The sequence below is a fragment of the Anguilla anguilla genome, chromosome 5 (genome assembly GCF_013347855.1).
Source record: "Anguilla anguilla isolate fAngAng1 chromosome 5, fAngAng1.pri, whole genome shotgun sequence".
NCBI lineage: Eukaryota > Metazoa > Chordata > Actinopteri > Anguilliformes > Anguillidae > Anguilla > Anguilla anguilla.
Genome location: NC_049205.1, coordinates 16,344,928 through 16,366,518, shown reverse-complemented (window position 1 = coordinate 16,366,518; position 21,591 = coordinate 16,344,928). Strand labels below are relative to the sequence as shown.

Genomic DNA, 21,591 nt, shown 5'->3' with positions numbered 1-21,591 from the left:
CCAGGCCGTCTGTAGGAGGGGCCTACCCATATGCTTCGTCCTCAAAATGGGATCAAGCATTTTGCGGAATAACCTGCCCCCCCCACCCCCACCCCCGCTCCAGGTGTTTGCGTTGGACGCCGACAGCGGTCTGCATGGACAGGTGGAGTACTCCATCCTGTCTGGGAACCAAAATAACGCCTTCATCATCGACTCCACGCGGGGCATCCTGGCCACCAACGCCGTCCTTGATCGAGAGGTTGTGCCTTCTTACAAGTAGGTTTCCCCCAACACCACCAGAGTGGGCCTCCTCCTTCAGAACTCAAAGCTTTTACTCCTTTAGGTCAGGGCTTCTGCACAGTAATGTTCAGTTAATCTGTCAGAGCTGATTAACCACTGACCGTTTTACTGTGCAAAATGTGTTTTATTTTGATGTTGTTGGATCTCAGCCTGTTTACATGTCACAGTCTGATTCATTACATCATAACTGTTAGTGTATTGGTATTGGATAGGAACCCCTCTGCTGACTGATGTGTTTGTAATTGGATAAGAATCGTTGTATTGACTGTACAGTGCAGCTCAGTTAGAATTATTTTCTTATGCCCAGCAATTAATTGCCCCTCGGGGATAAATGAAGTTTATTGAATTTAATTGAATTGAATTTTCACTGTGTGTTTTTTCCTTTGTCACAGGCTGGTCCTGCAGGCCGTGGACAAAGGCAGCCCCCCCCTCACGGGCACCGCCACCACCAGGATCCAGGTGGTGGACGTCAATGACAACAGCCCGTCTATACCCCCCATGGAGCCGGTAGCCATAGCAGAGAGTAAGATGCTTCAGCAAATGCGCTGAAACCCATGTAGAGAAATGCATACATTCTACTGAGGCCCTTCGTGCTATCATATCTGATAAAATTAATTTCCGTATAGGTCATGCATGTGGTCAGCTGCTTGCCTTTATATGTGTTACATGTCCAGTTTTAGGGTTTAGACCAAATTTACATGTCTCCTAGTTGCTGCATTCATTATTCCATCCGACCTGGCTGCCAGCAATAACAGATTATCTCCCAGTGATCTCGGGATTATTATGGGATGTGTTTGTCAGTAGAGTGTTGGTGACAGGAGATAACGTGTGCTGAAGCATTTACATTCCGTTCCTATATCGGTGGAATCCTAACCAGACTACTCAGCTCTGCCTGTTGCATTAAAAGACAAGTGTAAACAGTGCCTATATGTGTTTGTATGAACCTGGTCAGGGTTCATGTATGTCTTCTTGTTCTTATTATGTTCAAATACTTTAGAACAGGGGTGGCCAACCCTGTTCCTGGGTAGCTGCAGGGTCTCCTGTTTTTTGTTTTAACATTTAATACAACAACCTCTTAGACCAAAGAAACCAGGTGAGGTGAGTTAACTGTGTAATCAACTTCATCGATCAATTAAATGTCGAGTAAAAACACAAACCAGTAGACCTTGTGTCTCTCCAACCTGGGTTGGCTACCCCTGCTTTAGAAGATGCACTTTTGTGACATCCTTCTGTCTCATCCGGTTTGTAGATCTGCCTGCAGGTTACATTGTGACCCAAGTGGCGGCCAACGACGTGGACTTGAGCTCTGTACTGACATACGGCTTCGCAGAGCAGGGAAGTGGGGGCGGGCGGTTCGCCATTGACCCATTCACAGGGGTCATCACGCTTACCCAAAGTCTGGACCGCGAGGAGAGCTCCAACTACACCCTGAGGGTCCAGGCCTCGGACTCTCTCCACCAGACCGAAGCGGAGGTTACCGTCAAAGTCCTGGACGTCAACGACAATCCGCCTCTCTTTTCCAAGGAAGCCTACCAGGTTGAGATTTTTTGTATCACAAGAGTAAAATGGGGAAATGTCTCTGTACAAACGCTGCAGCTAGCGGGACTGCCATGGCCCCCTAGTGGCCTTCTATTGGCGTAGCGGTTATTCCACCTGTGTTTTGCAGAGTTAGCAGCTGGCTGCAGCATTTACATTTTCTCACAGTAGTCAGCTAGTGGTTTTGTTGCAGTCAAGGTGAGGTTCAGCTGTTGAAAGGAGGTGAAATGATTGCCAAATAGTCCTGTCATTAGCAGACCGCTGTTGTCCTAATTTGTAAAATGCTGGCAGGCTAACAGCTATAGCCGACAGCGAAATTGAAATCTTGCTTTCATCCCGGTGAGGTTGATGGAGCATTGCTAATGCATCTGCTTTCTCACTGTATCTCCCCTGCAGGTTGTGTTGTCAGAGCTGTCTTCTGTGGACACGTTTGTGCTAGCGCTGTCTGCCACTGACAGAGACTCTGGACTCAATGGCAGAGTTTCCTACAGGCTCCTTACGTCTCCTCTGAAGGGATTCTACATACATGCAGAGAATGGTGATGTGCATTACAGTTCTGTCTGTCTCTCTGTCTGGTTTATCTGTATGTATGTGTGTGTGTGTGTGTGTCAAGCTGTTGTCAAACTTCAAAATAATAATGACAAAATACTGGCTCTTTACTAAATAGCAATTTTTAAATAAACTGCTGTGAAATATATCACATTTTTAAAGAATCCCCAGTTACAATATGCAGTGCACTCCATTTCTTTAAGGATGCACTCATACAGTATACCTGTCATTTCACTGTGATGACCTTATAAGTCCAGATGAGCAAATCGTTAAAAAAACAGTATTTTTAGTTCCCCTCACACACTAAATTTCTCTCCTTGATTATTATGTTATTTTTTGACGCATGAATGACCCCCTTTTATTGTGCTGACTGCAGCATTATTATTCAATTAGTCTAGAAATTTTGCTGAGTGTACTGTTCGTTGGAAAGTTCATTGCTTCCATTTCTGCTGTGTAAATCAACTGAGTGGAGCGATAATGACAGAGACGCACTGTAGTGCGACCACAGAATGTGACACTCCGCTCCTGAAGTGTCTTGTGGTCTTTGATTTGTGAACTCTGTAAACTCCCAGCTCTCAGAATCACATATAGCAGAAGATGGATTGCACCAGGCAGGCCCTTGCTTCATGGAACCCTGTCAGCAGATTTCTAATTGAAGCATTATTTACATTTTCTTCCTCTCATGTTTGGAAGGCAAACCCTAATTGCTTAAATGAAATGTTTATTTAGGAGTTTTTTTGCCCCAAGAGTGAGGAATTGAAAGTGAAGTTTGCATCAAAAGAAGATTACAAGAATCTAGCCTGGACAGCAGAGGATTTTGCATTTACAAGAATCTTGTCTTATTTTGACATAAATAGACCCTGCAGTCTAATACAGCATCATTTTTTCCTATCACATGATTGTACCACACATTTGGAAGTTGTACTTCCAAGCTAAATGCAACATAACAGGAAATGCAAGACACTAAACAAAGGAAACTGGAAAATGATCATAAATCAAACTCGGAATTTTATTGTTGAATTGCTAATGAAAGACACTTGGCTTGCTTTCATCGCATACTGTATATAATGCAGACACATTCACTTACAGGTATAAACACCATATCAGAATCTGAGGTATCACAGCTTGCTTTTAGGAATCCATATTAATAAATCTTGATCCAGCAAATGTGGTAAAGAGATTTAGCGGAGGACCTATCAGCAACAGCTGTTGATTTGCCGCATTTTGCAATAGCAGCGGCCATTCACCAGATATTTTGAATTTTCTAAGCCACCTCTCCTATTCTGTCCTAGTGGATTGCTATAGTACCCATTTGCCAAATGAACAAGGGTTGGCATTGACCAAAAAGTGGTGTGTGAGGTCAAAAGAATGTATGTCCAATCTTTTATCTGAAGTTAAAATTGTGGAGTGTTATTGCCAATCCAGGCTACACTCATTCCGAATGTGTTTTAAAGGCATACTATGCAGGATTGTTAGTCTTGCTGTGGTCCTGTGTTTACAAACAATTTCACATTTCAAATTTCCATATCTCTATTTTTTGATAGCTGTCACCATCAAGGAAAAACAGTTCCAAGGTTGACTCATTTTTTAACAAGCCTTGTCAGTTTGTCATTTTGCTTTTCTGTGCTCATGCTTCTTCACCTCCACCATTGCAGTTGCTGGATAGCTACAAACCTGATGCCACCCCACAGGCTCTGTAGCCCCAGCCATCCCTCCCAGCACAGAAAATAGCACAAAACCCAGAAACATCCCGAACACATCTTTGAAGAAGAAATACAGGCAGAGCAGCTCGGAATTGGCAAATGTGCACAAAGACAGCGATCACCAGTGCATCATAGATATGACAGAGCATGGTTATTTTATAATATTTTCAAGGTAAAAATCCTGAATAGTATGCCTTTAAACCTTTGTTCTATACCTTGTTTGACCTGCAGGGTCCCTGTTCACCAACAAGCCACTGACACACCTTACCAACGGGAATGCGATTCAGCTCATGGTGGAGGCCCGAGATGGCGGTGACCCCCCGCTCAGCACTGTGACGTCTGTGGACGTTTCTGTGCAGGACACCAATGACCACGCCCCTCGCTTCCAGCGGGCCTCCTACCAGGTGACTGTCTCCGAGGACACACCCGTGGGGAGCACCCTACTGCTCCTGCAGGCTGATGACCAGGACTGGGCCCCTGACAGCTCTCGCGTGGACTACGCCATCACTGGGGGCAACCAGGAGAGGCGGTTCTGCTTGGAGGTGGGTGTGGTCCAGACCGAGACGCGGCAGATGACCGTGGCCAGGCTGGTCCTGTGCAGCACACTGGACCGTGAGACAGCTGAGAGCCATGCACTGACCGTTACCGCCACCGACAGGGGAAGCCCACCACTGAACGGTTCTGCCGCAGTCACCGTGACCGTGCTGGATGTCAATGACAACGCGCCCGAATTTGGAAGTTCCGAGTACCACACACAGGTAAACGAGTGCAGCCCGCCCGGAACCAGCCTGGTGCGGCTGTCTGCACATGACCCTGATGAGGGTCCAAACGCGCAAGTCAGGTATGACATCATCTCCGGAAACAGCAGGGGCCTCTTCAGACTGGATCCCCTGACGGGGATCGTAGAGGTTAACCAGAGCCTGGACTATGAGGAGGATGTCAGATTCACGCTGACCGTCAGGGCCTCTGATGGAAATGGAGATGGGTCAGGGGGCGGGAATGTGGCCTTCGCAGTGCTCTACATGTCCGTGCTGGATGAGAATGACAACTCACCCTACTTCCCCTTCCCCATAGTCAACTGTTCGGTGTTGGAGAATCAGCCTACCTTCTCCCTAGTCTGTACAGTCCATGCCATTGACCGCGACGCCGGACCCTACGGCCGGCTGACCTACTCCATCCTCGGCCCCTGCTTCTTGGACTATGGCAGTGGGAGCCCAGACAGGAAGGACGCCTTTGCCATCGACCCGCTGACTGGAGACATCCACACCCGCCAGACTTTCGACTACGAGCAGGAACATGAGTACTGCTTCCTGGTGGAGGCTCGCGACAAAGGTGACCAGACGGCAACCGCGAGGGTCCAAATACTCATCGAGGGGGTGGACGAGTTCAGTCCTGTCTTCACCCGACAGCAGTACCTCTTCCACCTGCCAGAATTTGCCAAGGCCGGGCAGAGCATCGGCCAGGTATCAGCCACCGACCATGACACAGGACAGGACGGCCTTCTAGAGTACACTCTGGCCAGGTCCTACCCCTTTTTCTCCATCAACAGAACCAGCGGCATCGTCTACTTGTCCGCCCCCGTGTACAGGAGACAGGGAAGTGTTGCAGGAGAGGAGCTGGTGGATTTTTTAGTGATAGCGAGCAGCCCAAAGATGGACTCCAGGTCGGCTTCATGCCTGGTCATCGTCAACATTTCCAGCTCTGCCGAGGTTCCGCTAGCAATGTCCCTCCATGCACAGACCATCAGCCTCAGTGCATCTCTGGCCGTCCTCCTCCTCCTCCTCATTGCCTTCATTGTCCTTGTCCTGAGGTTCAAGCGAAGAGAGACCACCACGAAACAAGGCCCTCCTCCCGAGACCTCCAGCCTGACCCACAGACAGGATGCCTTTGATAAGGAGGTCATCAACCACGACGCAATCAATGGCATCAGCCTCCAGGACCTGAGTGGTCTGGTGGACATTCGGGTGAAAAGGGAGCTGGTCAACCCCTACCGTCACTCGGACTCGAGTGGGCGGGGCTCGGCTGAGGGGGAGACGGCCGAAGATGAGGAGATCCAAATGATCAACGAGCACCTGTTGCAAAAGAGTGCTGGCTACACACCCAGCTTGGGTCCGTCCCGGGTCCCTGATTTCAGAGTGCCCCGGGATTCAGTCCCAGCATCCTGCGTGGCAGAGGAGGAGGACGCGACTGAGCCAGTTTCTATGGTTGCTGTGGGGACGGAGAGTTCAGAGAGCCTTCACAATTTCCTGGAAGAAGGCGGGGGCGAGGAGATGTTATCACGGCCACTGGATCTGAGAGACAGAGACAGGGCCAGGGTGGTTGGGTATGCCTCTGAGGGTGAAGCCCAAGTAGGCGTTGCTGTGGGCGGATCTCTGACCTCACTGGTGTGTACAGAGGATGAGCTACAGGGCAACTACAGTTGGGACTACCTCCTCGGCTGGGAGCCCCGCTTCCAGCCTTTAGCTTCTGTCTTCTCAGACATTGGCCTGCTGTCTGATGAGGAGGTGGAGGAGGAGCAGGAGCAGGGCAGAGGTGGGGCCGTAGAGATACGTAGGCAACTCCGACCCCCACCCCTCATCACATCCATGGCCCGACCGGGCATCCGGTCCGTGCCCCCAAGGATGCCCCCTTCACGGGTGGCACCGACAATGACCCGCATGCCATCCTTTCCCAAATACTCTTACTCCCCCCTAGCCAGGAACACAGGCCTCACCCCCTCCACCATGACCCCCAGCTTCTCCCCCGCCCTGTCCCTGCTCAACATGAGAACACCCAGTGCTTCACCTGTGGTGTCAGAGACTGGACTTAGTACCACTCCCACCAGGCCTTGTCCACACCCCTCCTGTATCAGAGATGGGGAAATACAGGTATAGGCTGTTTATACTCCAAACACTTTTAGTCTTAGCAACAGTTATGTCAGAGCAATGCATTTTTTTAATATCTTAACAAATATTTTCTTGGCAATAAATAATGATACAAAGGACCATTGTTTCTGCTTGTATGTCTATCCTAATATATGATATTCTCACATATCATATATTTAATTTGATTAATTTAATGACTGCCCTATGAACATGAATCAGAATTTTAATTTACTGTGGCCATTTTATGTTATTTTGCATAAGGGTGCTTCCACGAGAAAGTGGAACTTGAAATTCTCATGATGCCTTGTGTCAACATCATGTCGATGATGACCTTTATTATAAAGACATCCATGGCGCACTTAAACTTGAAATAAAACTTTATTCAGACCTGAGTCTGGCTTTGTGTACATAATGTGATCTCCCATTCAGCCAACTATTTAAAAAGAATCCAATATTTTGAACGAAGCCACATTAATATTCAGCTTCAAACATCACTGAGTCAACATAAATTTGAGTTATTTTTAAGTGGTCAAAGAAAGAAACTGGAAGTATTTATCATTGGCATATTTGAGTAATTGTTTGCTTTTCATTTCACATATTTCAGGATCATTCTGTAAGGAAAATTGTAATGAAAAAAACAACCCTCACTGTGCTCCACTAGCTTTTTGTTATTGCAGATTAAAATAGGACCCTTTTTGGTTGTGAAACCCAGTTGTTTTTAGTCTCCACAGCTGCATGTACTTAAAAAACAGAGGAGCAGAGAAAATTATTTCTACAACCCCAAATACCAGATATGGACATATTTAAAAATGTATGTATCAGTTGTCGACCAAAAGTATTGAATATTATGTTATTAGTCAAATTCCACTGAAAAGGAAGATTGGAATTATTTACTGTGTGGAAGTCATTTTATACAGTGCCCTCCAGAATTTTGGCACCCATGATAAATAAAAAAGGCTGGCCATCTCAGTCACAAGATTTAAATCTTATTGAAAATGTGTACTTTGAATTGAAAGAGGCCGTCTACAAATGTATACCCAAGGATCTGAAGGACCTTGAAAGATTTTATGGAAGATTGGTCAAGGATCCCCTCCAAAATGTGTTATCATTGCAAAGGGAAGGTACGCAAATAATGGCGACACCTACTTTTTAGGGAAATGCATTTTAGTCCTGTTTCTGTTTTGTCAACTCTATTACACCTTAGATGGCATGTGTATATTTTTATAAATGATTTAACACTGTCCTATCCAGTTTGCAAAAACCAACACTACGGCAGGTGTTTGAATGAATGCAATTTTGATTATTTTGTTAAAAAAAAAAGAAAAAATTAAATAAATAATTGTATATAGGTATTTTTAAATTCCATTTTAAACTGTGCAGTATAAAAATATTTCATAAGAAGTTAGATGTATTTACATAAATATTTTATATGGTGCTTGTAGTATTTATACAACAAGCATGCAACTCATTTGTTTCAAATTGGTATCTATTAAAAAGAAAATCTCAAATATTTGTTCTTTGATGAAACCGTTTTCACTGATTGAGATGCTAACATTCTTAACAAATGTGTCAATAAACACTTTGCTGAAGTATTTGTATTTATCATTCGTGGTATTATTATTTGATTTGATGCTGCGTTCTCTTATGTTTTGGCAAATTACTAGATTGAAAACAGAGTAAATACAAGACAAGTTTTGCCATGGAAAAATTGATTGGACCTAGTTACATAGTTACAAAAACTCTTCTTTTTCATTAGGGCATATGGTCTTTGCATAAACAAGAAAGGAAGTACTGTAACCGAAAAGTTTATCCTGAAATCACATCATTTCAAAATTCATGCTTTTATCAAGCATTTGCAAAAAAAAAAAAGAAAAAGAAAAAAAAAGTTCTCCCACATGGGCCACCCCGGCTGTTTCCTGTAAATCAACATTTGAAATGGATGCATGACGTAGAACAATTACTTGACTCATTTTAATGTGATCCAGATAGAGAAACAGAGCCACTCACTGCAGTCAAGTACCAGTACTGACTGTCTGGAGAACAGGGAGAATATTCTTTCTTACTGAACTGCTTTTAAGTTTTTGACTGGTACATCCAGATTTACCTTGAAAGGAACCTTGGGATTTCTTCTGTAAACCCTAGAATCTTTCTCAGAGCTTTCTTCTATTGGTATTGTGCCTCATAATTTATAGTTTGACATCTCTGTCTGCTTGGAATTTAAGATTTATGGAAAAGGTTGCAAATGTGTTTGAAAATGTAACAATACACTTTCCCTGTTTGTGTGTTTTGTAAGCACATATACACATTTTATAAACATGCGCATACATTATAACCACTTTGTACACAATAAGATGATGTTCAGTGTTAATTTTACTGCGGCAGAGCTTATATGAGTCTAACAGGGATGAAATGTAGTCTCTCAGAATAAACTATTTTCTGTCAGTAAACTTTAGTCTGAACCTTTTACCCTGTATGTAATAAACCACATGCTTCTCCTGATTTTTTATATTGTCATGGATTAACTTTTAAATTAATTTTAAGTGGTCCAAAAGCTATGAACTATCTTCAGTAAACTTGGAAATTACTATTATACATTTTCTTGGTTGTCAACAAGGGCATATAAACATTGACCTACCTTTATTACATATTTTTTTATCTTTATTATGTTTTACATCAGTCAAATGGAGGTAATCCTTTTAATGTGTACACGCATGAACAAAAATCAATCTGTTAAAAAAAATAATTAATTGATCTGTTAAGCCAGGTGTTTTAACTAACTTTAATACTCTCAACATTTTCTGAAATAGCACAAATATATTGTATTGCAGTATTGAATGTTACAGTGTGACTGTGATTGATATGTGATTTAAGTTACGTTTGTCAAGATTTTATTCAGATTCTACCCGCATACAATATTCAACACACCATACCCGGTTATACTGTAAGGAAATTGGTATTTTAAGTGAAAAATTTCAATCTTTTATGTGATGTTTTCTAATGAACAAAGCCAGAGTAGCTTAACCCAAATAAGTACATCATGAAACTGGTACTGAATACAGTTGTAGGAAAAAGGCGCTAATTTTCATGTTGTACAAATACCTTGTGTAAAAGCTAGGACATACACTTTAATGGGCCTGCTTTCATTAGTCTATAAATTACATGACCTGGTTGTGCTTTTTCGTGACATGGTGGTGTGAAGGAGGCTATTTAAAGAACTCCAAGACCACCACAGAAAGAGCCAAAGGGCTGCCACACTGTATTTCCACACTGTATTTGCAGTGACATCCAAACCCTGGGTGGGTGATTTGCAATGGATCTTCGCCCAGGTTCTAATAGCCTGCGCTAAAGCTCAGCTCGGTCCGTCCTACAGCGGCGGTCTGAACATGGCAGCGCTTTAAATCCAGGGGTAATAAATCAAAGGCAGATCTGCTGGCTCAATTTGGTCTGGCATCCATCCCAAAATTTTATTTATTGTTATGAATATAGTGCATGCAGGGGGGGAAAGCCGTAACCCAATATAATAACATGTCTTTACTTATGGGAGCAATAGATATCCATGCCAATTTGTCTTTGGCATGTAGCATTAAGCTAATTTGTGGTTGTCATTCTGTGTTTCTTTGGGTAATGTTTTGCGAGGCGTCCTTTGTTTGGAGGGTAACCTCCTTTCTGCGTTTGTAGTTTCAACAGGCCTTAGGCATGCAAAAGTGGTGCAGAGGGAGAATCTTTGTTGTCAAGCAGTAATGTCAAAATAAAGAGACATTACTGCTTGAGTAAGTGGTCAGTGGAACAAAGATGAGAATGAGGAACAGATTTCTGATTCTTTTGTTTCAACAGACGCTATCTTCATGTCATCTCAACACTGGACCAAAAGACTCGACTACCTCTGTGTCAGAGCAACTGTATAATAAGCACTAGTCTCAGTAAAAAATAATGATTATGAAGGTAATTCAATTGATGCACAAATCAAATGGCTTCAGTTGGACTATGAGATATTTTGAAAGATAGGCTAGTTCCACTGGGACCAAAGCATTTTTCAAATGAAATTGGACATGAAAGAGAAGACTTCACCTGGTGGTATTAATCACATATTTATTTACCATTTCATCTCTAAAAGAGAACAGTGGGTAGTTATAGAAGGTGGGAATTTATGTTGGTGTCTTGTTTTACTGGTGGTTATGCAGGGATTTTGCAACAATTGGCTTTCTACCTCCCATTAACTTTGTTTCCTTCTGAAGAATCAGTTGCTGGGTGTGTTAGTAGACCAACTCTAAGTCAGGGGTGCACAACAAGGACTTTTTCAGGATTTTGTGCCAACTTCTCTTCTTAATTATTCAATTAGCTCAATCATATCTTGATCTGAAAATTGCATAAGCACCAGCTACAGCTGCACATTGCAAGTGTATCCTAAAGAGTTTACTGTGCTCAAGAACAGGAGTTAACCAGTCTAGTTTATAGAGCTGTCAAAAAACTAAAACTAAGGTAATTGGTTGGAACAAAAACCAGCATGCACACCGGCCCCCCAGGACCGGAGTTGTGCACTCCTGCTCTAAGTCCATCAACAAAATAGATGGCTATCTATTAAAAGTCTGTTGTTTTATTGACCTTATGTATTTACCTGTAATGACAGAGAAATTGTTCCTCAAGTTGACTATAAAGCAATATTTTGTGGAGGAAATAAAAATGTGGAAACCTTGAATCAGGTTTTTTTTAACCTGTCCAGTAGGCTGTTTCTGTCGCCAAACTCATTCCACTTGAAATCTCAATGGGGGTTCTCCTTTACCAACTATGGTATGATGAAGGTCTCAGTATGATGAAGTTCAGAAAAACAGCTCCATCTGTTGGCAAACATTCACTAGGACACATTGCACACCATAAAAAGGACACTTTTTACAATGACAAGCAAATGGAAGACAAAGCAGTAGAGAATTAAATAACACTTTAGTGACTTCAAGCTTAAGAAAGAGTGTTCTCTCCTTCTCTTAACCTTTCTCGTAATAAGCCAAATCTATATGTAATTCCACTAAAGGTAACTGAGATATATTGCCAAGATTAATATATTCTTAATATAATTTTTACATCTGAGATATTCTTCACTTCCTGGAGCTGCCATGTTGACTATTCCACCAGTCCAGTGAACTGGACTGGATCACGATAACCTCCACCTGAACTTTTAGAGATGTTGAGCTCTACACGTTTTAAAAATTGGCGGAAGAAAGCATCCATGGTGAGCTGCTTTCTTCTTTCCGTAGAATTAGAAAAAAAAACATCCTGTGATGAAAAACCTGCCTGTCTTGCATTCCCAGTTTATGGGTTTTCAGGTTCTCATTTGACAAGGGTTACGCTATAACCAATGTAAGCCAGGTGCAGCTAAAGCTACTAAATCTACCTCGCTGAGGTATATACATTTTTTTTACTTCCCATATTCCAAAGATTTTGAGTGAGGTATGTCCACCACAGTTCTCTTGATACTCTTGCATATGAACAGTCAGTATGGACTTTTTGGCCAGTGAGCAGACACATGCAGAAGCTGGGGACAAAACATTTCAAGTATATTAATGACCTTATATACTAAGTATGTGAGTGTGTGTGTGTGTGTGTGTGTTTTTTATATGATACACACACACACAAACACACGTCTGTGAGCACGCGCACACGCACACGCATATGTTTATATGGTCAGGTTAGAATGTGTGTGGTGTGTATACAACAGGCTCTGGCTGTACTTTTGTAAACTGCAGTCGCACTGAAAAACTTCTCTTTCCTTGGACTTGCTACCTGCTTTCAGATGTGACTCACACATTGAGGCTGAGGCACAGACACTGGCAGTAGTCAGTAGACAGATGTGCCTCAGACGTGAAACACATTGAAAGAGAAAAATTTCCATCCAGAGCTTCCCAGAAGTAGCTTGTGCTTTTTGGGAGAAATTATGATGCCCCGTTTGTGAGTGTTGTTTTTTTTTCCAGTTTTCGCAATATTCAGACAAAACATACTTCGAAATTTATAACTTGATGGGCCATCCAGCTGCTGAGCATTAATTAGAGACCTAAATTTTTATTTCAGTTTTTATCTGTATAAACCATTTTGCCAAGCTTAAATGCTACATAATTTCCCTGTAAATTAGAGCCAAATTTGCACAAAGGATCATTTGTCTCTTTCTCATTTATTTGACACAGAATCATGAACATTGTTGACTTGTGAGTAGCTTTAGAAGGATATTTATTATAAATGATGCCGTAGACTGTTACTTACTGAAGGAAAAAGCAGAACAAACAAAGCCAATGCATTCACTGGACCTTGTCAATGACATATTGTCATGTGATATGCTGGAGTATTTCGATGTCATTCTTAAAATATTTGTTTATTGGATTGTTTTCCATTGGTTGTGCACTGAAAAATGTGTAAGTGCTGCTACACTGCTAGATTATTTTCAAGACATTTTTGTACTTTTGTCTTCCTGTAGATTGTGACTGCAATTTAATAGTAGTAATGTGTACAGTGTAGGAACTGTCAGCACAGTGCACGCATTGTGTTTGCATGTGTGTGTGTGTGTGTGTGTGTGTGTGTGTGTTGTATGTATAACAGAATCTCATACATCACAAAATGCGCATCTGTGTTAGATTACAATGATAAAATCAATATTTGAAACACTGAACGCAGATCAGTTACAGACTTTCAAACAGAGAATGTAATATGTTTACTGTCTTTCACCACTACAGTAGTGCAGAAACTAAATGATGGGTGTCTGTCTCATAAATCACACAAAAACTCCAGATGCGCTTTGGGCCTTCAGTGAATCATCAAAAGAAACCCACGACTGCCTGACATACAAAAATCCCTTTCAAAGGATTTCGTTGTTGTTGTTCTTGTCCATGATTCTGTTGTTGTTTTCAAGTATATCACTATATATGCTCGTCAGAAAACTATCCTGGCCATATTTTCTGTTTTAATTGTGAGGTGAAAACTTTTTTGAGCTTTTCATAAAACAAGGCTTGGTACTGAGATGAGTGCGTGCTCAAAACTCCTTGTAAACTCCTACATCTGCTTTCAGTTTTGTTGGGAAAATGTCCATTTCTCACTGCCGGAAGGAATCACAACAGAAATAAAAACTCAGGCCCTCCAAACAATGTTCCTTCCACGGCCTCCTGATAACATGTAGAATATCTCTTTCACTTTATTGTTAATCCCATGGGCAGGGAAATACCTTGCAACTTAATGCTGCACTTCTGGATTATTGTATGGCATTATACAAACACTGATGTTCGGTAGTGCAGTATAATTAATGGATTAGTGCTGGACTCTACATTCACTTCAATGTGCTGTTGGTATGTTGCTATGAAGGATAATTGTTGGTCATAATATATTTACTGCAGCATGTTTTTTTTATTCTATTTTTTTTTTTGTGGGGGGGGGGGGTTGCTTGGTGCCTGTCACTGTACTGAACTCATTTTATTTATTTCTGCTTCTGAGATATGTATTTAATGTAGCGTGGTCCTATCAATATTAGCCCTGTGAGCTGTTCTGGATAAAATTAGCTGCCCAGAAAATTGTAGTTTTTTTAAGTTCAGTTTTCCTTCATTGCTGACTTTGCAAAACAATTCCTGAACAAAAACGTATTTATCACAATGCAGATGCAAAATGATGTAGGCTAAAGCAATTCTTTGAGCTGTTGATACCAAAGTTGCTGGGATTGTATTTGTATGGTAGATATATTAGATATATCTTAGATATATTATTATCAATGCCACTGCAACTGCCTCCTAAGTATATCAATACGCTTCCAAAAAGTTGAGCGATTTGTAGGTATTAAACTGAAATCTACTGATGAACAATTCATTTTAAACAGCTGAATCTGACATTTAATGTGCAACATCAGGGAGTCGGGGAGTTTTTCCTTGCCACTGTTGCCCTAGGATTACTCTTTAGGGGCCAGTTCTCTGTAAAGCTGCTGTGTGACAAAGCTCCTTTTTTAAAAGTGCTATACAAATAAAAATTGATTGATTGATTAAACATCAGGAGATCTGGAACATTTGAATACTTTGCCGACTGCAACGATCATGTTCATTTAGAGGTAGCAACAGGTACCAAAAAAGGTCAAAAAGGCTTCCTTCCCTTATTATTAATGATAGCTAGATCCAATAGCTACATACTGTACTTGACATATCAAAGCACATCTGTCTGTGCTCTCAGGTCATCATACCTTACCTTAAAAGATAATCAAAATTGATCTGTCTTTAGTTGATACCAAGTTTCTTCTTTTTCCTAGGAATGCATTTGAAAACTCCTGTGCAACCTTAAATTAATATAGATGGATGTAGGTGAGCACCAGTTTGCTGTGCATATAGTGAGAGAGGTAAGTAATTAGGCTTTTTCACCGGGCTTCGGACCATAAACAAGCATTTAAAGAATGGCCACCTGCCTTAACCGTTCACTGCAGAATGAAGGGAGGCTGTCACCAGGAGATTTTGTTCCCATGCAGAGAGGATCGCTGCAGTTCACCGAAAAACACGCTACGGTTGCGCTACCTGCCAAGAGCCGGAGAGCCAAACGAATGCCAGGGTCCTAATTACAGCCCGCCCCAGCGTGCACGCCTGTCAGGGGACCCGGCCCGGGCCCACGGGGGATAAAACCAGGACGTTGATGGATGACGGGGTCCGGAGTATCACATTTGGGTTTAATCAGACCATCTGTATTTTTCTTGGCCATTGTATATGAAACACATTTTGCGCAAACAAGTGGAAAATATCCACTGGTTCTTGTTTCAACTCGATGAAAAATGATGCTGTAGAGAAATAAAAAAAAATAAAAAATGCCCTTCAGTGGTTATATTTCTTTTTTTTTTTTTTAGGGGCGAGTGATGATCTGTTGACCATTGTTAACTTTCTGCAAAAACACAGGGTAACCACGGGGCAAGCACCACAGGTCAGGGGTTAAAAGTAATTTTCCTTAATGACCAGGTTTATGTTAGTTTCAGCTAACTGAACTACCTATGGGAACTGACTGGAACAAAAACATGTTTGTTTACACCAACGTCTTTGAGAAATTATATTGAACAAAATACATATTGCCTATATCATACAAATATAATATTCCTATCTGATGAATAACTTTACCTATATTTAATAACTTAAATACTACATAAATCCTGCAAATGCAGAGGTGGATAAAATCGCTAATGATAGGCAGTGGTTAGTCGCCCAAGCAATAAAACATTCCCACTGGGAAGAGAATTCCACCTCCCTGCATCACCACAACAGTTCACTGTGATCCTGAGTGATCTATTTGCTCTCCCGGTCAGGGGAGGGACTGCAGCGTGTGTGGCCTGGTGTGTGCATTAATATCAGGGCAGTAAAATGTTCCACTTAAAGGCCAGGGCCTGGTTGGTCTCCTTGGCTCCTGAGGGAGCTGGGGCTGAATTATTTTACTGTGGAGGTGTCCAGCTCACTTGGATGATCCTTAATAGCTTAGCCTCAAGCCAGGAGGGTGATGATGTCAGCATCATGCCGCAATCTCAGAAGGGCTGCTTATGTGAGTGATGAACCTGGTTCCTGAGCGCACATGGTGGATCACCCAGTGAGTGGCTTTCTATCAAAGAGATCAAGGGCAGCAGGGCCTGTACCTAACTCCATTTAACACTGGGGTGGGGAGTGGGGGTGTGAAGAGGGCACAAGTACTCAGAACTTAAAGAACACAGACAACACATGTGCATCCATGCACATTCTTCTCCTCCCTTAGAAGCATCTGGAAGGGTAGTGAGGTGCACATGTGGCTAAAGTGTTTTTCAGAGACCAAAAGATGTGGGGGATTGAAGGAGGACTTTCCAACAATCCGTATTTCCTGTTCACAGGTTGCCACCAGAATCACTTTCTCAGAAGGTCTGACATACAGTACTTCTGCACTGCATTAACCTCAAGTCTCATGCATCGGACCAATCTCAAACTCACACACTCCACTCCAAAAACATCACCCCTGTGGTGGCTTTGCAGCTACATAGATAGTAGAATAAGTGTATATTTTAGACAGGAATTGTACTAAATACGAGTTGCGCAAACCCCTCATTGGTTAACAGTGAATCAACACCCTGCCCACACGTTTTGATTTTAAAATTTGTATTGTACTGACTGGTTGCTGAAGTGGTGATTGTCATCACAGTGTGTGATGCATGGCATTTTCTGTATAAGTGGTGTAGAAGACTGGACTCTATTGTGATGTGAGATAGGTGAGGTCTAGCCCTTCATCCTTGTCTCCAGCAAGATAATGGAGGATGTCAATGCATTCTGTATGTCAAAATGGTGGAAAGTCTTCCAGGTCTAAAGAAATCCTGCCACTCTCCAGAGGGAAGCACACTTTATCAAACCCTGGTTCAAAACAAGGGTAATACAGTTTGACATGACCTTACTGGAAAAAAGAGAGCCACCAATCCCAGAGTTTGTTGATGACAACTAATAAAACAAGACTTATGGGTACTACATCTTGCTAATATGTACAGGGAGCCTGGAAACATAGCCAGAAAGTGACTACCAATCAACATTGGTGTTGTTCTACTGGCTGTTATCAACATACTCCATGATTGGTGGAGCTCCCCATTTCTGATGTCATGACTGGCTTATCCCTATTTTATTATGCCTTGCATGGACATTCCAGTAGAACTGTATGGGATCTCTGTAGTAACTGCCAAAAAAAAACAGCTCGTGTGTCCCCCCTCACCAGGAGGAGAAACATTGGTGTAGTGCTGCTGCACTTGAGAAAACTGCTGACCTATGAAATTTACTGGGTACAGTGGAGGGCTAATGAGGGTTCAGAAGCCAGGAGCCTTTGATGGGCCTCTTATTCTTTATGTTTCATTGGTAGGTTCCAGAGAGGAGATCTAACAATTAGGCCTCACAGATGTTGAGAGGGGCTTTCCACTCTTCCACTCCTACATTCTTCTGGTAAAAAACTATTCCTGTTATTATAAGTAAGCACCTCTGTGTCGTAGAGATTTCTCTATAGCAGCTAAGGGCATAGGACAGATGATTTCCACCAGTGGGTAGGCCTACTTCCAGGGCCACATCAAAAACTTGTGGGGGCTGCGCTTGTGATCAAGGTGAATAACTCTCGTAATAAAATTGCAGGAGTAGACATCATAGAAGGGCAATGGAGATAAAACTAATAAATAGTTCATAGTTCAGATTCAGAATAAGGTTGAAGACCTCTGGCAGTAGAACCACCAAGTTTTCAATCCACCATAAAGATCAATCCATAAACAAGATTTACTAACATGGATACTCTTGTCATACCTGCAAATCATTGTTCTGATAGCTATGTAATGTGACAAAAATATTGTTTGGTAACAATAAAGAAAATATATTTGTCTTTCCAACTATAAATGTCTGAGTCTGGTTATTTATTTTTTTCAGAATACCATTGCTATACGACTACTAAACCACTGAAATATAAACTCTGAGTCTTGATCCTAGGCTCACATGCAGTGACAGTATCGAGTATCTTGTGGCTAAAATCCAGTTTTATTGTAATGCGTTGTTTATAAGCACTGACACATTGTTCATTTCAGTCGGCAAGAGAAGAAGAGTTGGCTCAGTTATTTCTCCCTTTAAAAATGTGCAATGTTAGATAAATGGCATTTAAGACCTTAGATTTACTGAGTTTGTCATTTATTTGAGTTATCGCGTTCTGGAATCACTCTGGATGATACAGAGTGATTAACTCAGAAGAAATGGGAAAGACAGAATAACTTCCTGACTTCCAGCGGTTTCTCTGTAGGAATAAATCTGTATTCAAACCAGGAGAGCTTAAGCTACAGATACCCACAGAAACACATAAATAAACAAACAGACAGATCGAAAAAGACGGATCTGAATTAGTTATGGAAAGATTAAAAACGCAATACGGATATGCTATACGCCCTTTTTTCTCTGTCGAAAAATAAAATACTTGCTGGCATCATTCTAGAAGGAGCGGTTCTTCATTAACATAAGGGATGAATAGCAAAAATTAATCATTTATATTATTTACATAAAGTAGTCTGTGCATACTACTGTAAAAAATTGACTCGCAACTTAGAATCTAGCAACAAGAGATGCCATACAAGCCAGAGATCATCATTTAAAATTCAGTTCATCTCACTGCAAAGCCAAAGTATTCTGTAGAGTACAGAGCACAGCCCATTTTATTCCCCATTTAACTTCACAGTGCATACGATATGGCCCAATTAGTGGACAAGGAGAATACAAGCAACACAACAGAGGAGAACTAATTACAGAGCCCGCTTTGGATCTGTGCACAAAGTGCGAGTTCCTATAAAATAAACTAGCTCCATTGCTAAAAAATTACAGTAATGTGCGACAAAACACACAGAGCCTGCCAAGAGACAGGCCCCTCTGCCAGCATAGAGATCTCTAGTACAGAAAAATAAACTTAAGGGAGCACTGCTCTGTTGGCTGTAAAGGGAATTCTAGTATGAATTTACTGTACCCCATAAGTCATTTAACTCCTGGGTGCTCTGAGCATAAAATGAGCACTGCAGAGATTAATTAAAGAATGTCCTGAAAGGCCACTGGCTGGTTCAGTCAGTAAAGGAAATGGCCACAGAAGCAGGCTTAGTCTAAGAGTTCTGTTGTACAGACATTGCAGGTCTGGCCATTTTCCCTACAGGTATATATATCAAGGGACGACCCTCCCCACTTCCAAACCCCACATTTGTTCCATGTTTGTTCTGTTTTAATTTATTGTCTTTGATATACAAATGGCAGTTGACAACCTTGTCCAGGTGTGATTCTGTCCCCAGACTCCAAGCCAAAGATTAAAAGCATCAAATGCTAATCAACTTTACCATTAAATGCCAAACCATCACGCCAAATGGCAATTTACTTTACATGTTTTAAAGAACCCTGCTGTAAAATGCACACAGTATCTGTTGTATTGTCTGGCTGTTCGTGGCTGTTTAAAATAATGGTTAGCGAACAGGACTTGTAATGCAAAGGTTGCGGGTTTGATTCCTCCTAGCTGGGGCAATGCAGTTGGATCCCTGAGCAGGGTGCTTATCCTGCTTCTGTAAATGTCCTGCATTTGTGTAATACAAAAATATCTCATCTGTGCAAGACACTGTGGATAAGAGCATCTGTTAAAATGCCAAAATGTGTTTCAAATATGTGGAAATGTACTCTACAGAGTTACTGGTTGCTTATATTACAATGTACAAGGCATCCAGAGCCTACTCTGATCAGTACTCTGCGAGGAGTACACTCTGCCTTGATTAGTGCTTCTGTTGCAGCGTGAGGCCTGTAGGGTGTGAAACAGTCACTAGATCTCCAGAAACAGGGTTGGTTACCACTGCTCTAAACAAGGATTTGATAGCGAGCAACATAGAAAAGAGAATAACTCCATCTATGTCAGCTTTCCAGCAAATTTTAGGAGAATAAAGAAATACAATCTTAAGTCAAGTCATGGTTTTCTCCTGATTCCGTGATAATTTAAGGAATGGAATATATTCATGAATTATCATTTGCTATTAGAAAAGGGTGTGGCATTTTGCAGCAATCCACAGTACATTGTGTTATGCTGTAAAGTTAAATTACATTTCCTGTTAAAGTTTTATATTGTTTTTGTTTCCATAGAGGATGAGGTTTACAGCTCATAATGCAGTGGGGAGTTTTTTGCTCTGTCAGCAGGGGGCGCTGAAGGCAGAGCGGTTCTCTCCAGGAGTACCACCCACATGGGGCTTCTCTGTTATGAGAGTGCTTTAAACTCACACTTCAGCCTTGTCTAGGGGAGTTATGCTTATAATTCATTTTCATAGCCATCATCAAAATACATCTGGCAGATGTGAAGAGGCTTTTAAATCCTCACTGAACATGCCCATTGAACTTCTCTGGAATTTGGCTACCGGTATGCACTTTTTTGGTTTTGGTTTTTGGCTTTATTAGAATTGAGAAACACTTACAATAAAAGCTTTCATTGCAAGGGTATTTCAGTTTTGTTATTGGAGAAACATAAAATATTTAAAATGCAGTGGGTAAAATAAAAATGATAAAGCATGATAAAACTGAATTTGGCATCTTTGTGGATTCTGTTCATTGCACAGTTAACTCCGTTACCATCCATTATAGTAGTAGAAACAGGAGGGGTGGGAGAGAGAGAGAGAGAGAGAGAGAGAGAGAGAGAGGAGAGAGAGAAGAGAGGTGGGGGATGGGGCTCATTTCAAGTAATTCTGGGGGAAACTGCACGCACACTACTAGGCAAAAACACACATACACACAGGCACACACACACGCACACACACACAAACACACACACGGTGCAGTCCCGCACTCCTTTTCCAAATCAGAGAGAGGCTTATATGGCTTCCAGTCCCCTGCTGTGTTTCTCCAACTGCTGTCATCACTCAGTGTGGACGGGAGTGGAACACGACTATTCAAAGTCAAGGTCAAAAGGTCAAGCAGGCGCCAGCGTAGCTGAGCTCTGCAAACAATTTCTCGTTTCAGCGGTGTGGCCTGAGACGCTGGATACAGCTCGCGAGAAACAGGCCCGTTGGCCCGGGTGACTACCCAAACTCCCATGCCATATCCCCATTTCACCAAGTGATCTCACAAACTTCCATCAAACTCTGTCAAGATAATGCGCTCTCAGGTCTTGTGAACTCTCCAGCATGTTGGAGCATGGAC

General features: G+C 42.0%; 1 protein-coding gene across 2 annotated transcripts in view; it reads left to right on the top strand.

Moving 5' to 3' along the window:
- The window catches only part of dchs2 (dachsous cadherin-related 2), a 31,259-nt gene extending 22,511 nt beyond the window's left edge, over nt 1-8,748 (top strand). For both annotated transcript variants that reach the window (XM_035416628.1, XM_035416627.1), the window contains 5 exons: nt 104-255; nt 672-802; nt 1,529-1,815; nt 2,212-2,353; nt 4,299-8,748. In XM_035416628.1, the coding sequence (XP_035272519.1) occupies nt 104-255; nt 672-802; nt 1,529-1,815; nt 2,212-2,353; nt 4,299-6,940 (3,354 nt within the window). In that variant the 3' untranslated portion in view covers nt 6,941-8,748. The remainder of the gene's footprint in view (nt 1-103; nt 256-671; nt 803-1,528; nt 1,816-2,211; nt 2,354-4,298) is intronic.
- Nucleotides 8,749-21,591: the final 12,843 nt, after the last annotated feature.